General features: G+C 40.9%; 1 protein-coding gene across 7 annotated transcripts in view; it reads right to left on the bottom strand.

Annotated features, from left to right (window-relative positions):
- Nucleotides 1–20448, bottom strand: part of POC1B (POC1 centriolar protein B) — a 102505-nt gene that overhangs the window by 73854 nt on the left and 8203 nt on the right. For 6 of the 7 annotated variants that reach the window (XM_033221109.1, XM_033221110.1, XM_033221105.1 and 3 more), the window contains one exon: nucleotides 4335–4506. The exons of the other annotated variant lie outside the window; for it this stretch is intronic. In XM_033221109.1, the coding sequence (XP_033077000.1) occupies nucleotides 4335–4506 (172 nt within the window). The remainder of the gene's footprint in view (nucleotides 1–4334; nucleotides 4507–20448) is intronic. 7 annotated transcript variants of the gene reach the window in all.

Below are 20448 nucleotides of genomic sequence, written 5' to 3'. Positions count from 1 at the left end.
TTGCAAAAGCCTCTTAACTGGTCTCTCTGCTCTAATCTTTTGTCCCCTGCCAGTCACCTACACATTGTGCTTATTACCTTGCTAAGAGCTTAACTCCAAGCATGTAAATCCCAGTGTAAATGTGTCACTGGCTCTTCTCCAAAAGAAAGCACAATGCCCAAGTGCGTTGGTGAGGCATCCTGCCACGCACGCTGAACTTTGTACTTGGAAGAGTCACAGCACTTCAAACACACCCCTGCCTTTGCACTTAACTGCTTTCTCAGGATGGACTTTCTGCTTTCTCAGGACTTCCCCCATCCCCAGACCCCCCTGGCCAAGCCAGACAGGCTTAATGGCTCTGTATTTGCTACAACAATTTTGCTTACTACATTATACAGTGACTTTTTAAAGAACGATTTGTCCCCTCTTATGCAGTACATTTTTGGAGAACAGGAATGATGATTTATTCATCTCTATAAGACCAGCATCTAGCAACATGTCAAGCACATAAAAAGAATTCAATACATATTGAATTCCACTTGGAACAGTCAACAAAGGCTCATAGATCCAACCTGGCTTACCCTTCCAGTGGTCTGTAGGGAGCAAAGGTGACTTTATCATAAATTTCCATCACCTGACATGTGATATTACTCAGGAAAAACTGAAATACATATTAAACAAAAATTAGAAGGGAGCATGCAGGGATTAGCTCAGTGAAGTTTCAAGGGTAAATTTCATGAGTGGAAATTAGGAGTATAGTTCAGCCTGAATCCAAGTATAATGCCTAGCGAAAACAAAGAAAAGAAAAGGCATCTGCAATGACCAGGAAGCTGAGATGGACTGTCAGTATCATCAAAATCTGCCCTGATTTTTAGTTCTGCACTCCGCACTCCAGCAGGCTGTTGTTTGCCTCCTTTCTAAAAGGCTCTCCTCTCAGGCATAGGCTAAACCAAGCACCGGATCCAGTCTCAACAGGAAACACAGAAGAAACCAAGATAGGAGTGCCTTGTGTTTATCGTGCTGGTGCCTAACTGGTTTCCAGTTCCTCATCTTGACTTAATATAGGCACTCTGCCTCCTACGTATTTACTTGCCCTTTCAACTAAATTCTCTTGACTGCCCACTGTGACGAACTCTGGGCCAGACTTGCTTTCAGGCTTGCTCCTGCCTATTCTTTTCTTATTTATTCATTTTTTTGAGACGTATTCTCTTTCTATCATACATGCTAGAATACAGCGGTGCAATCACTACTCGCTGTGGCTCAAACTCCTGCGCTCAAGAGATCATCCCTCCTCAGCCTCCTGAGGAGCTAGGACTGTAGGTGGGCATCACCATATAATTTTTTTATTTTTAATTTTTTACAGAGACAGGGTCTTGCTATGTTGCTCAGGCTGGTCTTGAACTCTTGGCCTCAAGTGATCCTCCTGCCTCAGCCTCCCAAAGTGCTGGAATTACAGGTGCGAGCCATACCCCCAGCCTCTCCCTGTTCTTTCTTAGCCTTCTGGTCACCAGCTGTGGTGTGTATCTGCAAATATGGTTGCCAATACTCATCTCATCCCTGTACATGCATGTCTCTCTGCTTCACAGGAGGTGGAGTCTGTTTATTTCCCCTCCCTTTGAGGAGAGGTGTGACTTTTGAGGGGAGGTGTTGTGACTCATCTCATCCCTGTACATGCATGTCTCTCTGCTTCACAGGAGGTGGAGTCTGTTTATTTGAGGGGAGGTGTTGTGACTTTTGAGGGGAGGTGTTGTGACTCATCTCATCCCTGTACATGCATGTCTCTCTGCTTCAAAGGAGGTGGAGTCTGTTTATTTCTCCTCCCTTTGGGCTGGTGTTGTGACTTTACTTTGAGCAACAGAATGTGGTAGAAGTGACACTGCAAGTTTCAGGCTTAGTTCTTAATTGGTCTAGCAGCTTCTGCTTTGATTCTCCTGGAACCCAGCTGTCATGCTGTGAGAAAACTACAGATTATCCTGCTGGAGAGAGGGCACATGGAAAACCAAGATGCCATTGCCACCAGCCCACACCAAGGCCCCAGGCATATGAATGAGGAATGGAACCCATCTACCCATCTGCCAGCTCTATGAAGCTGCATGAGTAATCTCAGCCTGTACCATATAAGCAAAAGAACTATCCAGACAACCCACAAAATTGTGACAAATCATTGTTTCTACAGTAAGGTACAAAGGTTTTGCGACTGTCATACAGCAATAGATAACTGACACATCATCTTCCTTCCCGTTGCCACGATCCACCATTATTGCTCTGTTCCTACTATGACATGATTTAGAAAGAGAAACTAGGGACACCTACACAAGCCTAATCATTGTATTTAGATGAGCTATGACAAATTAATGATTCAGTGAGCTTTTAGCTCATCTACCCTTATACAGTTTGTTCACTGAGATTTCTTTGAATTAGTAATGGGAGACTGAAGTGATGCTGTGCTGAAGATAGTAAAAAAGCTAGTTCTAAATTCCCAAAGTTAAGGGTTTTAGAACATGCTTCTCCTCTTGGACCCCAAACCAGTTCCTTCTCCCTTAAAATTCCCTGCTACATTGCCATCCATTATAACACGTCACTTCTCTTCAACAGTTTTCACTACCATTGGAATAATATTCAGATTTCTCAGCATAGAGTTCCCCTTGGGTGGTGGCAGAAAAAAAGCACCCACTGGCATGGGAATGCCCATGAGCTTTCCTTCATTTGGGAGTACCTGAGCCTGTTTAGTCATAGACTACAAGTCAAATCCTGCCACAACAGGGTCAAGGAAATGCTCAAATTCTTATCTTCTGAAGCAGTGGTCCCCAACCTTTTTGGCACCAGAGACCAGTTCCATGGAAGACCATTTTCCCATGGGACCAGGGAGTCAGGGAGAAGGATGGATGATTTTGGGAGAGTCAAGTGGATTACATTTATTGTGTTACTTTATTTCTATTATTATCATTATTATTATTGAGAAGGAGTTTTGTTCTTTTCTGCCCAGGATGGAATGCAGTGGCACAATCTCGGCTCACTGCCACCTCCACATCCCAGGTTCAAGCAATTCTCCTGCCTCAGTCTCCCAAGTAGCTGGGATTACAGGTGCGTGCCACCATGCCTGGCTAATTTTGTATTTTTAGTAGAGACAGGGTTTCACCATGTTGGCCAGGCTGGTCTCAAATTTCTGACCTCAGGTGATCCACCTGCCTCAGCCTCCCAAAATGCTGGCATTACAGGTGTGAACCACCCTGCCCAGCCCTATTTCTATTATTATTACATACTCACCATAATGTAGAATCAATGGGAGCCCTGAGCTTGTTTTCCTGCAACTAGATGGTCCCATCTGGGGTGATGGGAGACACTGACAGATCATCAGGCATGAGATTCTCATATGGAGCGTGCAACCTAGATCCCTCACATGCACAGTTCACAACAGGGTTTGTGCTCCTGTGAGAATCTAATGCCGCCGCTGATCCGACAGAGGGCAGAGCTCTGGCTTAGCTCCTAACAGGCCATGGACTGGTACTGGTCGGTGGCCCAGGGGTTGGGGACCTCTGCTCTGAAGTATTTATGGGGGGAAATGATACGATATGTAGGATTTGTTCTAAAAATAGCCCAGGGGAAAAAGTGAAGGGAGGTGTAGATGAAACAAGATGGGCAGAATCCTGACAACTGTTGAAGCTGATTGATGGGAGTATGAGGCGGCGGAGTCGTGCTATTCATTCTGTTTCCATGTATGTTTGAAAATTTACATCCTTTAAAGTTTAAAACCATTTTAAAAAATCATGGCTCAATAATTACTTAAAATAAATGGGTCATTAGTTAGGGTTTGAAAAGTCTCTCTTACAGAGAGTTGTTATACTGGATATTGCCTTACACAAATGCAATGATTTATACTTTTGTCAGAAATTTTCTTTAAGAAAATTCTGTACGCTGATAATGAGTGATACAAATCAAATCAAAGGCACAGGGTTTTCAATAGGGATCCAAGGGCCCTTGAAGGGTCCATGAATGGGCATTAAGAAGTTAATAAACTGTGAATTTTTGGTTATACAAACTGATGTGTATCATTCTGGGGAGACAGTCTAAAGCTTACCTCAGATCTACAAAGGGATTGATAGCTACCACTACTCCCTCAACAAAACTTAAGATATATTAAGCATATTTCCATGGTAGGAAACAGTTTTCAAAAAGAAGACATAATTTTGAGGAAAAAATTGTATGAATTAGTTTGACTTTACCACAAGGGCAGCATGCCTTGTATGTGACTGAGACTAATAGTGTGGGCAGCAGTGCATGAGCAGCAGCTGGGCTCAGCTTTCTTTCACATTTCCAAATCCAAAGGATATCAAGTGTTTCTTTGTTTCTCTTACTTATCAGGAATCCAGAGTCTCACGGTTCTGTCTCGTGAGGCTGATGCCAATAAGTTTCCATGTGGAGAAAACTGCACGCTGGTTACAACATCCTTGTGACCCACATATCTGTAAGCTCTAGCATGTGGCTTGAAATTCCATAGCATGAGAAAGGTGTCCCAAGAAGCAGTAGCTATCAAGAAATAGAAGAACAAAACCACTGTTTGTTAAAATGCAAACATAGGTGTGTCTCATTACAATGGGCAGTGTACCTAATAACAAGGTGTCCAGGTAATAGAGGAGCTGGAGGTTGTGAGGCTGACCAGGTAATAGCCAAATTACTTTTTAAAGGTACTCAAAACTACATCACTAATATGTAGGCTTGGCTGTGTCCTATGCAAGCACACAGCAGGATGACTGGCCCCCGTATTCGATTAGTGCTCAGTGACTTTATTTACCAGAAGGCCGCAGCATAGTGTAACAGAGGTACACGGGACTAAGAGTCAGTTTTGTTTCTAACTCTGGGTAATGGAAAGCTAGTTAACCTCTGTGTCATGATGTCATGAGGACTGAATGTTTTTCCTGAGAGGGATGGATGAGATAATTTTTCAAACTGTTTATGTGGAAATAATTTCACACTTAGAGAAAAGTTACAAGAACAGTGTAAATCACTGATATGCCTTTTACTCAAATCTACTTGTTAATGTTTTGCTTCATTTGGTTTGTAATTTGCTCTGTATTTGTTTTTCCTTGTACATGAACACACATAAACCCACACACACAAACACGTACATATTTTTTTTTTTCCTGAACCATTTAGGATTAAGTTATACAACTCACGGCATCTTTATTCCTAAATACTTCAGTGTGTTTTTCCTAAGATTTAGCATAGTCTCTTAACACAACCACAGCACAGTTATCAGCTTCATGAAGCTGATTATTAAAGATGCAATATTTTAATATACCAACTATATTTATCAACTGATCCAGTAATACTTCTACAGCTGGATAAGATGATCTTATTAGTCTCTTTCTGCTCTATAATTTAATGGCATTTGATGATTAATAAAAGAATTAATAACAGAATCATGTGTCAGACAATAGCTTACAGATTTACAAAAAGGAAAACAAATGCAATCAATGATGGAAATAATTGCCTTGACAAAGAATGAACAAATAAACAAATGAAAGGTAGATCTAACCCTTGCCTAATAAACAAATTTTATTTTATGCATGTAGCCCTAGAATAGCCCCAATAATAGGACGTAGGTCAATGAGAATCACTAAATCTGGATTGTAGAGTGCTTAGAAAAAAATGTAATGTTATAAACTTGAACACAATTAGTATCACTGTTAGAGAAAACATAGGGCCTGGCTACATAAAGTCACTGAAACCTATGTTCTTTTGCCAACATGAAAAGTTCATTTGGGCTCAGCCTATGCATTATTTCCATGTAAAACAGTTAAAGTGAGTTCAGCTACAATATTGCTTAGCATCCCCTTTTTAAAAAAGTACAAAAAGTTAATATTCCACCAGAGCTTATCCACATTACTAAAGATTTATAGCAGAGTTGGAATTATCCAAGGCTAATGTAGACAAAGCAAGGAAAACAATTAGTTATCATATGTAATAAACTTAGGACACTATTTGAGTTCTGTGTATCATGCTGCAAACGAGATATACAAAAGCAAATAAGATACAATCCCTTCTCTCAAAGAATCACATAGTAGGGAAGACAGCATTAATAATACACAGATACAGAGGACTTTTACATATTATTTATTCATTAACGGTAGGTGGGGTGATTGGGTGGTCCATTCGGAGGAAAGGACATTTGAGCAGAGAGGTGAGTGAAATGGGGAGTGATCCTAGCTGAGACATGGAGAAAGAGTACTCTGAGCACAGGAATCCCTGTGCAAAAGCACCTGGAAGAATGAAGAATGGCAAGGAGGTCAGTGTTTCCCCAGTAGATGGGAGCGAAGAGACCGGTGGGAGGGAAACCGGAAAGGGGGCAGATGGAGGAGGAAAAGCCATGGTGGGAGGTGTGTCTTCTTCTAAAGTGCAATGTGCCATTATCCTAAGTGTATTAATGCGGGAACAGAAAGCCAAATACCATATGTTCTCACTTATAAGTGAGAACTGAACATGAGGTACACTGGACATGAAGATGGCAACAATAGCCACTGGGGACTACTAGAAGAGGGAGGAAAGGAGCGGCGAAAGGTTTGAAAAACTATTGAGAACAATGCTCACTACCCGGGTGATGGGATCAAGTAGTAAACCCATGTAACAAACCTGCACATGTACTCCCTGAATCTAAAATAAAAGCTATAATTATTAAAAGAAAAAAAAAAAAAAAAACCTGCGATGGGAAACTACTCTAGATTTTGAGCAGGGGGAATCTCATGATCTGGTTTAAGAACACTGTCACTTTGACAATAAGGAAAGGATTTTTTTTTAAATTGTGTTCTCAAAGGAGGGTAATACATTATAAAAAGAGATAAAAAATAAAACAATTGTAGTGAGTCAACTGGATATTCATAAGGAAGAAAATTAATCTTGACTCCTACACTTTATACCACACACAAAAGTTAATTCCACGTGGAACATAGATCTAAATGTGGTACGTAAAACAATAAGCTTTTAGAAGAGAACACAGAATATCCTCATGACCTTGGGGTAGGCAAAGACTGCTTTAAAAAGACATTAAAGTTAATAAGTATAGAGGAAAAGAATGATAATTTGTACTGTACAAAAATTAAGAAGTTTTGTTCACTGAGAGGTACCACTAACCAAGTAGGAAAGCAAGCCACCGAGCGGCAAAGAAGATATTTACAACACATATATCCAACACATAACAAAGTATGTATATACAGAATCTATAAAGAATGCTACAAATCAGCCAGGTACAGTGGCTCACGCCTGTAATCCCAGCAATTTGACAGGCCAAGGTGAGAGGATCGCTTGAGGCCAGGAGTTTGAGACCAACCTGGGCAACATAATGAGACTCCATCTCTACAAATAAAATAAAATATAAAAAGAACACTACAAATCAATAAGAAAAAGGTACACTACCCAACAACAACAACAAAAAATAGGCAAAGGACTTAAACAAGCATTTTGCAAAAGAAGATACCCATATGGCCAATAAACATATATAAAGATTCTCAATTCCATTAGTCATCAGGAAAATGTAAATTAAAACCACAATGAGATATCCATGCACACTCATCAGAATGATTACAATGAAAAAGATAAATAACACCAAATCTTGGTGAGGATGTAGAGTAACTGGAATGCTCATATACTACTAATGGTTATAACCACTTTGAAAATCTATTTTGAAATATCTATTGAAGCTGAATATATACTTAGTATTCGATTCAGCAATTCCACTCCTAGAAATATACCTACAGAAATTCTTATGTATGGTTAGCAAAAGACATGTACAATGTTTGTGGCAATACTATTCACAATAGATCAAAGCCAGAAGCCCAACTATCCAAGTAAAATGAATACATAAATTGCAATATATTCACATTGTATACCTACTGTGTTAAATTTTACTTATATGAAGTTTAAGAAGAAGCAAAATTAACCTATGAAGTTAGAAGCAAACATAGTGATTATGCGGATGGCAGGGAGGGAGGATAGTGGCAGGAAGGGAATATAAGAGGGGACTTCTGGAGATACTGGTAATGTTATGTTTCTCACTCTGGGTTTTGGTTAAATAAGCAGGTCACATTCTAAAGATTCATCAAGCCGTACAGTTACACTATTTCTGCAATTTTTGGAACATATCAATGCTTCAATAAAACGTTTAGGAAAAAGCAGAAAACATCACTCTAGCTGTTGTGTGGAGAAGACACAAGGGACAAAGGACAGATCTATTAGGAGGGTACTGCAATCATCCAGTCAGGAGAAAGCAGTGGTCTGGACTAGGCTGGGGGCCTTGGAAGGAGGAGAAAGAGTCAAAATCAAGATACACTGTAGAGTCTATGAGGCATGCTAATGACTAGATGTGAGAGAAAAAGAAAAGATGCTAGAATTTTGGCCTGGGCACCCAAGTGAGTTTTAGTGTCATTTAATGAGATGGGAAAGACCAGAAAGGGAGATCTGAAGTGATACAGGATGGGGTGGACATAGTAAATTTGAGATGCCAATTAGACATACAAGTGAAAATGTCAAGTAGGAAGATGGATATACCCCCTGGAGCCCAGGGAGAGGTTCTGACTATACAGTGTGGTGGTTAAAAGAACACCCTGTAAAATTAGACTCACTGTGCTCAAATCCATGCTGTCACTTACTGCTGTGTGCCCTTGGGCAAGTTACTCAACCTCTCTGTGCCCAGGACACTTCGTTTGCAAAACAAGGTGTTGAAAATACTAAAGGAAATAGTACTTGCAATTTATGCCTGCCACATGAAAAATACTCAAATGTAGCTATTATTGCTAAAATTTTCTCTGTTAGTAGTAGCTTAGAGAAAGTACTGAAGGCTGTAAACTGGATGGGATCACTGAGGAAATCAGTACAGATAAAGAAAAGGGTGAGGACACTTAACGTTCAGATAAGGAAGAGCAAAGGAAGGCGCCACAAACAAAGTAGGAAAGGACAAGGACATTGTGGTGTCCAGGAAGAGAAGGAGCATTCCAAGAGGGTGACAAGTGTGTCGAATGAGGTTTAGTAAAATCACGCCTGATCAGGACCTGCTACATAATTTGCAGGGCCTAGTGCAAAATGTAAACGTGAGGCTCTTATAGGAAAATAATTAAGAATTGCAGGACAATGATAGCATAGCATTAAACTAAGCTTGGAGCCCTGTGCAACTGTGTAGGAGGTATGCCCACAAAGCTGGCCCTGCGTCCAAGTGAGAGGACGCTCCAGCTGGGCTTCCTGGGCCAAGTAGGGGCTCAGAAAGCTGTGAAACTCAATCATTTCCTGCATCAGGACTTACTTTGGTCCTGGATGAATAATAATATTGAAGACATATGCTTAGAATATTCCTAACATCAGAATTAGTGCATGTGTTTTCTTCCCGAAGAAAGTGGGATCAAAGCCAGAAAGGCATGGACTCAGAAGAAAATAGGGGGGAGTTTATATATATCATATAATATATATGACCCCCAAGGCCGCAGATCACTTCAGCCCGGAAGTTTGAGACCAGCTGGGCAACGTCTCGAAACCCTGTCTCTACAAAAAATACAAAAAAAATTAGCTGGGCGTGGTGACCTGCACCTGTATTCCCAGCTACTCTGTGGGGTTGGGGGAGGCTGAGGTGGAGGCGGGAGACAGAGGCTGTACTGAGCCATGATTGCGCCACTGCACTACAGCCTGCTCCAGAAAGAGCAAGGCTCTGTCTCAAAAAATTAAAAAAAAAAAAAAAAAAACTATGAAAACCAACACTGAATTTCCCTCTTTACTTCCTTAACCTTCTTTCTTAGGAAAGAATTGTCCTACCAAACCCTAATACCATGATAATAAAATGTATTTGGTTATTGATGTCAGTGTTGTACTGTGTCAACGTGGAATTTGCTTTCATACATTTCCATTAAACCACACCCTATATAAACATTACCACATAATTTAAAATGTCAAAGCTTGTACCATTCATCTTCAACGGGTCTATTCTGAGATAAAATGTCAAACGAGAGGAAATTAATGGAAAACATTAACTAGTAATCTACCAATTTAAAATAAACTATTTATAACAATAATCCATTGTTTCAAGAAATCTCTGTTGGCAGAAGAACAAAGCCCATGCTTACCTAGGTCAGTGCTTTGTCTCTGGAGGTGACAACAAAGAATAATAAATGGAAAACATGTTTGCTCTGTGTCTATCACACAATGCTCAAACAGTCACCCGTTTTTGTGTCACCTTAAGTACCAATAACTTCCTTGAGTCAACCCAAGCTTTCTCACTCATTGATTTGACCAAAATCAGCTGCAGTTACTTAGAGGCTCTGTCCGGAGCACTATTTTCTGAAAGGAAATGTTACTGTCTCCAGTTTTTTGTTTCTTACAAATTATCTTACTTACCTTTTCAGTTGGTAATATTTGTACCTGACACAGAATTCCAACATTACGGAATTCCAACATTACAAAATGGCATTTAATGAAATCTCCTTCTAGTCCTTGACAACCTGGTTCTCCTTCTAGAGGCAACCAGCATTACTAATTTCTTGGGAATCCTTTGTGCTTATTCAAATGTGTGTGTCTATTCTCATACGCTTTTTATACAAATGGTAGTATATTATACGCTTTCTGCATTTTACCTCTCTATCCTGCCTCCTCAGTCTACTTAGCATGATATATGCTGGAGATAATGTTTCGTTAATACCTAGAGCTGCCTCATTCCTTTTTCCCTCTTATTTTTGGTAAATTTTTATTTTGACAATTTTAATCTTACAGAAAAATTAGAGAGTTCTTAGGTTGCTCTTTGTCTTTATTGACCTTTATATTCTTGAAGACTATAAGCCTGTTATTTTGGTAGCATGCTTATTAATTTTATTAGATTAAAGATACAATTTTGACAAGAATATCACAAAAGTTATGTTGTGCCCTTAGCAGTGCATCATATTAGGGTGCACATGATGTCTCTTTGTCCTAATAGTGTTGATGTTAACTTTGATTGCTTGGTTTAGGTGATCCTACCTCTACCATGTAAAGCTACTATTTTTCCCTTTGGAATTAATAAGTAACTTGTGGCATAATATGGTTTGGCTGTGTCCCCACCGAAAATCTCACCTTGAATTGTAATTCGAATTATAATCCCCGTGTGTTGGGGGAGGGACCTCGTGGAAGGTGATTACATCATGGGGGTGGTTCTCATGATAGTGAGTGATTTCTCACAGATCTGATGGTTTTATAAGGAGCTTCCCCACCTTTGCTCTGCACTTCTCTCTCCCGCTGCCATGTGAAGACGGACATGCGAAGATGGACGTGTTTGTTTCCCCTTAGGCCATGATTGTAAATTTCCTGAGGCCCACCCTGCCATGTGGAACTGTGTGTCAATTAAACCTTTCTCCTTTATAAATTACCCAGTCTTAGGCAGTTCTTTATAGAAGTGTGTGAACAGACTAATATATGGAGAGATAAGACTATATAAATATTGTCTTCCTCACCAAACTGTCACACACTAACTTTAGTATCCTTTCATAATTTTCTAACCCATCATTCTATGATTTACTACTTAATTAACGTTTAATTAGTAAGTTAATGAATTAATATTTTAAAAATGTATTTACTGTTGTAAGGAAGAAGCATCCATTTTCCTCCATTTATCTGTTTACTCATTTACTTATTTTTATCAGTGTGAATGTATAGATTATTTAATTCAACAGGTTATAATCCATAACTGTCATTTATTTTGACTCTCAAATTGTTCCAGATTTGGCAAATGAAAGCCCCTTTAAAAGCTGGCCTCTGTGTCCCTTTGATATATTTCCATTCTTCAAATACTCCCTTATTTTCTAGAATTACAAGATGTTCTAAGACGTACTTCTCCTGCTCCAGCCCTGAAATGGGCCTTTTCTTTCCTCCCCAAAAAGCTCTGATTTCTTTTAATGGATAATGGTATTTAGAAACCAATATCTGGGCACAATGTTTGCTCATTGCTACTGGTGTGTCAGTGAACAGAGCTGAGGAATAAGACTGAAATCACAACGGGCAGAACTAAGAAATTAGCTATAAATAGAGAGCTATTATCTATCTATATGTAGGTATGTCAATTGATATAGATATTAAAAACCATGAGTTTTAATCTAACACCACAGAATACATTCTTGCTCTCCCTTTTTCCATATTTGTGACTCTCTTTTCCCACAATAAGAAACCTGGCTCCCTTGCTCAATATATCTTTGCTCAATCCTAAAATACAAACAGTAGTTTCAGAATCATGAAACCACACCACTGCAAAAGCAATCCCACTAACTAGAGTTCAGTATTCAGTTTTGGTTTTTTTGAGACAGAGTCTCGCTCTGTTGCCCAAGCTGGAGTGCAGTGGTGCAATCGCGGCTCACTACAACCTCTGTCTCCTGGGTTCAAGCAATTCTCGTGCCTCAGCCTCCCAAGTAGCTGGGATTACAATTGTGCACCACCACAGTCAGCTAAATTTTTTTGTATTTTTAGTAGAGACAGGGTTTCAGCATGTTGTCCAGGCTGGTCTCGAACTCCTGGCCTCAAGTGATCTGCCTGCCTTGGCCCCTCAAAATGCTGGATTTACAAGTGTGAGCCACCACACACAGCCTGTTTTGTTTTTTTAACTGGGAGGCAATTAAATTGTAGGTGGCTCCTTTTTGGTCTTGCACACTTCCTTTTGCTCTTTGGTAGCATGGTTCTACTTGAGCTTGGAAATAAGTCCTAGGGAGTGGCCCTTTCTTTCACATGTGGTCCTGATTCCTAAAGACCTGGCCTTTCTGGTGTCTCAACTCAATGTCTGAAGTGCTCAGAGAGACTTCCTCTTTGTTGAAGCTAGAGACCTAGACATCCAGCCCTGCATGGTCATTAGTATCATCATTCAGCTCTCAGTTCGGCAGTGAGAGATCCCTGGTAGTCTCACAGTTTCCCACTCTGCACATCCTGAGCTCAGCTAGGCTGTTACTCTGAGGCTGCTCTACCTCTCTGCTGTGCAGCAGGAAAAATGCTCCCAGGAAGAAAGTCAAGGAGATCATCACCTTGCATGTTTTCTTTCTTGTAAAGATCATAGTTTTTGCACTCTCTATAGGTCAATGCCTGAAAACAGCTAACTCACATATATTTTGTCCCGTTTTACAATTACTAGGTTGGTGCAAGATTGCGGTTTTTGCTACTGATATTTTCAGCTACCAATTACTTTCGTCACTGGAGGCAGAAATATGTTTTTATTCTTTTTTTAATTGATATGGAGTCTCATTCTGTCACCCAGGCTGGAGTACAGTGGCAGAATCTTGGCTCACTGCAGGCTTTGCCTCTTAGACTCAAGCAATTCTCCTGCCTCAGCCTCTCAAGTAGCTGGGACTACAGGCACACACCACCACACTGGCTAAAATTTTTTTTTTGTATTTAATAGAGACAGGGTTTCACCATGTTGGCCAGGTTGGTCTCGAACTCCTGGCCTCAAGTGATCTGCCTACCTTGGCCCCCCAAAGTGCTGGGATACAGGTGTGAGCCACCATGCCTGGCCAAATAGTACATATTTTAGATAGCTTTGTACATTTGAAATATATTCCCTCTCAGGCCTTTTCATTCCATATTCAGAATAATCCTGATTGGCCAGGTGCAATGGCTCATGCCTGTAATCCCAACACTTTGGGAGGCTGAGGCGGGTGGATCACCTGAGGTCAGGAGTTCGAGACCAGCCTGAACAACATGGTGAAACCCCATCTCTACTAAAAATGCAAAAAAGTTAGCCAGGCACTGTGCTGCATGCCTGTAATCCCAGCTACTCGGGAGGCTGAGGCGGGGGAATCGCTTGAACCCGGGAGGCAGAGGCTGCAATGAGCTTAGATTGTGCCACTGTACTCCAGCCTGGGCAACAAAGTGAGACTCTGTCTCAAAAAAAAAAAAAAAAAAAAAAATCCTGATAATTCAGATTAGCTTCATATAGAAATCCTTGGATTTTTCAATTATTTCAGAAGTCTTTCTCTATATTTTCTACCTCCATTATGTCCTACTATAAAGTCCATTACTGAAAATAAACTCAGCTTTCTAGTTTCACGTGGTGCCATGACTTTGTACTTTATGCTGCATTTCCAGGTTTATGCTTGCCTTTGGGTCACAAAAGAAACACCAGACTGCTTTATTTAGGGGAAAAATAGGGAAATCTTCTAAAGAAATCTATAAGAATGAGTTGTTTTATAAATATTTTTAAGAAATGAAAAATAAAAGGCAATCCCCAGACATACATCTATAAACCTAGATGGGGCCTGGCACAATGGCTCACTATACTCCCAGCACTTTGGGAGGCCAAAGCAGGTGAATCACTTGAGGCCAGGAATTTGAGACCAGCCTGGCCAATATGGTGAAACCCTGTCTCTACTAAAAATACAAAAAATTATCCGGGCGTGGTGGCGCGCACCTATAGTCCTAGCTACTTGGGAGGCTGAGGCATGAGAATCACTTGAACCCAGGAGGTCGGGGCTGTAGTGAGCTGAGATCGCACCACTGCACTCCAGCCTGGGTGACAGAGTGAGACTGTCTCAAAACAACAATAAACCTAGATGGAAGTGAGGGAAAGGGTTGTACAATAAAAAGACAATATTCTAATCTTGACTAGACAAACTTTAATACTGTAATACGGTCAGAAGTAGTTTGTACTATGCAAGCACTGCATAATAATATAATTAAGTGACGGCACTAACTTAAAATCCCTTTGCCTTGAATAAGGAAATAACTAAGCATATTTGCTTTCTAGCTGATACTAAGTAATTAGCTTGCTAGTATAAGCTGGGTCTAAAGGAGCTGTGGGTGCTTTAAAAAGTAATCTTTAGTAATGACAAGCTGAAGAAATTGAATTTAATTTATTCAAATTTCACGTCTTTGAAGACTAGCAATAACAATGGAAACCTTTACTGAGTTAGTACTATGGGTCTAGTATTTTTCAATACTGCATAAGTCTCAAGCCCAGGCATGGTGGCACATGCCTGTAATCCCAGGGCTTCGAGAGGCCAAGGCAGAAGGACTATGTTAGGCCAGGAGTTCAAGACCAGCCTGAGCAATATAGCGAGACCCCCATCTCTACAAACAATTTAAAAAATTACCTGGGCTTGGTGGTGCATGCCTGTAGTCCCAGCTACTCCACAGGCTGAGGGAGGCAGGCGGCTGGAGCCCAGGAAGTCAAGGCTGCAGTGTGCTGTGACTGCATCACTGGACTCCAGACTAGGCACCTTTATAAGTATTACTTTATTTAATCCTAACAACAAGGCAGATAAATATCATTATCTCTATTTTACAGAAGAGGAAATGAGGCTTAGTGAGGTTAGGTAACTGGTCAAGGTAACATAGATGAAAAGTGAAAAAGCTCAATTTTTAACCCACTTCTACAAGACTCCAAAGCCTAGGCTTTTAACCAATAAACCAGTGCTTCTCAAAGCAAAGGGAATTTATGAATTATCTCCATCAGAGTTACTAGGGTCCTTGTTATAAATACGTATTTCTAGTAAATTATACATTATTTGGGGTGAGACCTGGGAATATACATTTTTGACAAGTTTCTCACTGAATTCTGATGCACACTGAAATTTGAGAAACAATGCACTCTGTTACTACCTCTCAGTGTTACACTAAATTAGTTTAGCTTTTGTAATTTTTCAGCTTTTGTAGGTTTAGTAATTTTTTAAGCTATAATAGAAGAAGCTCCACAAAGTACCACTTAGGCTGCCATCAAGAATTTGAAAAAAAAAAAAAAAATCTTTGGCAAACTTTTATTATGGTTTCACTGCAGGGAAAGTAACTAAAAAGTTCCAAATTTCAGTTTGCTTCTATTCAGTAAAAAAGGAAAGATTAACTTGTTCTTTACTATCATTTGTCGTACAAGCAAACCACATGTTACAGAAGGATTTAATCAATGACAGGATAACCTTGAAGGAAAAAGTGGGGGAAGTAACAACTTCAATGTTAAAATTATGCAATTTTCAACAGAAACTTTTAAAGTACAGGTCAGATTCTGCAAACCATGTGAAAATACTTTTAAAGGCTTTTACTGTTTGTTTAAACGTGAATGTGGCCCTCTGGGAAAGGGATGACTGGCCTAATGGAAAAGGGTATGGTTCTGGAATCAGACTCAAACCAGACTCTATGAGGCTAGAGGTCCCTAACCCCCAGGATGCGAACTGGCACTGGTCTGTGGACTATTAGGAACTGGGTTGCACAGCAGGAGGTGAGCGGCAGGCAAGCAAGCATTAAGGCCTGAGCTCCACCTCCAGTGAGATCAGCAGCAGCATTAGATTCTCACAGAAGTGTGAACTCTACTGTGAAAATTGTCTTCCATGAAGCCAGTCCCTGGTTCCAAAAAGATTGGGGACAACTGCTAGGCTCTGCTGCCTACTAGCTTTATAGTTTTGGGCAAGTTACTAAAATTTCAGTTGAAGGGATGATAACACTTCAAAGGCTATTTTGTTTTCTCCCATCCTCTTCCTTCTCATCACCTTTCCACCCATCCTGTGAAACCTAAGAGCCCCTATTATATGGTTTGGACTTATGACCCCACCCAAATCTCATGTTGAATTGTAATCCCCAGTGTTGGAGGAGGGGCCTGGCAGGACGTGATTGGATCATAGGGGCAGATTTCCCCCTTGCTGTTTTTGTGATAGTGAGTGAGTTCTCACAAGATCTAGTTGTTTAAAAGTGTATAGCACCTCCCCTTCTCTCTCCTCCTCCAGCTCTGGCCATGTAAGATGTGCCTGCTTCTCCTTCGCCTACCGCCATGATTGTTAAGTTTCCCGAGGCCTCCCCAGCCATGTTTCCTGTATAGCCTGCAGAATTGTGAGTCAATTAAACCTCTTTTCTTTGTAAGTTACTCAGTTTCAGGGTTTTTTTGTTGTTGTTTTTTGTTTTTTGTTTGTTTTGTTTTTTTTTTAAGATGGAGTCTCACTCTGTCGTCCAGGCTGGAGTGCAGTGGCACCATCTCAGCTCATTGCAGCCTTTGCCTCCCAGGTCAAGCAATTCTCCTGCCTCAGTATCCCGAGCAGCTGGGACTACAGGCGCGTGCCACCGCACCTGGCTAATTTTTTATTTTTAGTAGAGACAGGGTTTCACCATGTTGGCCAGGCTAGTCTCGAACTCCTGACTTCAGGTGACCTGCCTCGGCCTCCCAAAGTGCTGGGATTACAGGCATGAGCCACTGCGCCCGGCCTCAGGTATTTCTTTATTGCAGTGGGAGAACAGACTAGTATATCGTACCTTCTAAGAGTCTACTAAGAAAAAATCCACTATGCTTCAGGTCCTGCTTCCTCTAATTATGACCAGAAGTTGAAGCCTCAAGCCTCTCTGGTCATCAATCATTGTGCAAACTTTCACTCCCATAATGCTATGGGGATATCCCTTTAAGCTAACCCTGGTACCCATGCCTTCTCTCCTCAAAATTTACCACTGGGCCACAACACCCACTAGATGATGCCTCTTGTATTCACATCCTCCTCTCTGTAAGTCCCTCTTCCTCCTTAAGTACTTAAACCTTGACTCTGCTTGGGGACATCAAGTTTCCTGTCACCTTTCAAGCAGCAATCATTTTCTCTTTCACATGTCACCTACTTCAGTCACAGTCTTCCTTTCCATTTCAACTCTGAGCACTATGAATTAACTCAACAGATACATGACCCCAGCAACATGTAAGGCATTGCGGCAAAAGGGGGGAGTCCTAAGTGACAAAGCAGACAGAAATCTCTAATTGGGGAGCTTAAATTCAAGTGGAAACGCAGACAAACGTATCATTTTATTTATTTATTTAGTTATTTATTTATTTATTTACATTAATTTTTTGAAGATGGGGGTCCTGCTATGTTCCCCAGGCTGGTCGCAAACTCCTCGGCTCAAGGTATCCCTCCTGCCTCAGCCCCTTCAGTAGCTGGGACTACAGGCATGCACCACTGTGCTTGGCTTTATATCATTTTAACTTGTGCTAAGAGGTATGAAAGATAAAGCAGGAAGCTTTATTTTGTGTGGAGGTGGAATCTTAAGTTAGATAGAATGATCAGGGGCATTTTAAATGGAGGTGTGAAGGACAGGGAATCAGCCAAATAAAGGGTGAGGGTGGTGAAGAACATTTCAGACTAAGGGGAAAATAGGGCCTCTCCAAAGACCTTTTTTCTCCTGCCTCCTCAGCCGCTCGTTCTAAAAATCTTGTCACCAGCAGAACATGAACACTTCTCAAATCTCCGATTGCAACCCACCAGGACAACTTGCTTTCCTTATGACTCATTCACTTCCATCTCATCCAGAACTCCAAGACCCATGTTCTCATCCAGACCCATGTTCTCCATTGAGGCTCTCTTCTCACCATCTTCACTTCACTAACCAATTTATAACCTTCGTTTCTCTCCTTATTCAATTATAATCCCCCTCATACACGTAACGTTCAATCCTTTGACTCTCCCTCCTTCCTTCAAATTCCCCTGGCAAAAATGCCAAGCACTCTGCCTTTTCTGAGATCACAACTATACCAGTGAGAATTGCTGGTCACCCCAACCCCCAAACAGATTGGAAACACTATACATTTATGATAACTAAGTTTACATGAGTCTTATATACTCCAAAGCAGTGCATGATTCTCTATTAGTTTCTTTCTCCACTCTCTCTAATGACAATCTAATATTGTCTCTATCTTCAACATTTCTATCCCACTCCTAACCTTGGCTTTCATGATACCCTACTATAATGGCTTTCCCTCTTATCTTTCTGATTATTCTTTCTTAGGTTATTTTGCTATCTCCTCTTCTTTCTGATCTACAGGTTGGATATCTTCAATATTCAGACATGGGGTATTTGTTCTCATTGCTCTACATTCTTCCCAGGTGATCTCACTCATTCCCATGACTCTAAATACCATTTATATGCTAATAATTCCCAAATTTCTGTCTTGCCCAGACCATCACAGTAATTTGAAGACCACCATCCTAGTTTGAACCACCATCATCTGCTGGTATTACTATAATCCCCCTAAGTGATTTCCCTACTAATAGTACAATCTCTGTATAGTAGCCAGAGTGGTCCTTTTGAGGTACAAATCATGTTATTCCCTTACTAATCCCTCCAACAATTTCCACCACTCTCAGAACAAAATCCTAAAACATGTCAAGTTTCCTGTAGCTGCTGTAACAAATTACCACAAACCTGGAGGCATGAAACAACAGAAATTTATTATCTCACAGTTCCGGAAACCAGAAGCCTGAAATCACGGTGTTGACTGGGCCACACTCTCTCCAAAGGCGCTAGGGGATATCTCATTCCCTCCCTCTCCCAGCTCCTGGTGTCTCTAGGCACTCATTGGTTTGTTGCTATGTCACTCCAATCTCTGCCTCCGGCTTCACATGGCCTTCTCTTATCTCCTCTGTATGTTTTTTATAAGGACACCTCACTGGATTTAGGGCCCACACAGATAATTCAGGATGATCTCATAATCATTAAGATCATTTGCAGACTTACATCTACAAAGACTTTTTCCCCCCAAATAAGGTCACATCACAGGTTCCAAGGACTACGACATGGACACATCTTTTGGAGGGTCACCATTTAAACCCACTATAGCTTCAAGGCCCTGCCTAAGCTGTCTCTGCCTCCCCCTGCAGCTTCATCTCTCTTTGTTTACCAGGTTCTACCCATTCTGGCATTCTTATACTTTCTTGATCTAGGACAGCTCTTTCCCAGCCTTGGTCTTTGCCTATGCTATTCTCATTTTAGTCTTTACCTAGCTAACTTCTCCTCTGGTCTTCAGTTAAATCTAACTTTCACAGGGAAGTATTCCTTGACCCCATAAATTTAAGGATGTCTCCACTGTTACCCTCCCTTTAAAAAGCACTCTATGGCTGGGTGCAGTGGCTCACACCTGCAATCCCAGCACTTTGGGAGACTGAGGTGGGTGGATCACTTGAGGTCAGGAGTTCGAGATCAGCCTGGTCAACATGGTGAAACCCCATTTCTACTAAAAATACAAAAATTAGCTGGGCATTGTGGCATGCACCTGTAGTCCCAGCTACTTGGGAGGCTGAGGCACGAGAATCACTTGAACTTGGGAAACAGAGGTTGAAGTGAGCCGAGATCATGCCACTGCACTCCAGCCTGGGCGACAGAGTGAGACTTGGTCTCAAAAAAAAAAAACCCAGCAGCATACTATTCCTTTCCTTCACAGCTTTGACTACTTTCCTTTGTTTCATCAAGTTGTACCGAGAAATGGATTTGTATTTACTTGTTAATATTTGTCTCCACCACTGGACCATGAACTCTTCATATCATCTTATGAAGCACATCTGCTTTCTTCCCCTCTTCATGTAAACCCAGAGCATAAAATGGCATCTGGCATACAGTAGCTTTAACTAAATAAGGGAGTAGTAAATAAATAGACCGCCTTTTCTTCCCCTTTTGAACAGGATTAGATAAATGCAAATAGACAGGTTAGAATGGTGACCAGATACCCAAAGACACTGCTGGCCTGCAGTAGATATC

The sequence above is a fragment of the Trachypithecus francoisi genome, unplaced genomic scaffold (genome assembly GCF_009764315.1).
Source record: "Trachypithecus francoisi isolate TF-2019V2 unplaced genomic scaffold, Tfra_2.0 Lachesis_group11, whole genome shotgun sequence".
NCBI classification, from domain to species: domain Eukaryota; kingdom Metazoa; phylum Chordata; class Mammalia; order Primates; family Cercopithecidae; genus Trachypithecus; species Trachypithecus francoisi.
The sequence above is the reverse complement of the archived record's forward strand: the minus strand, read 5'-3'. Positions and strand labels throughout refer to the sequence as shown.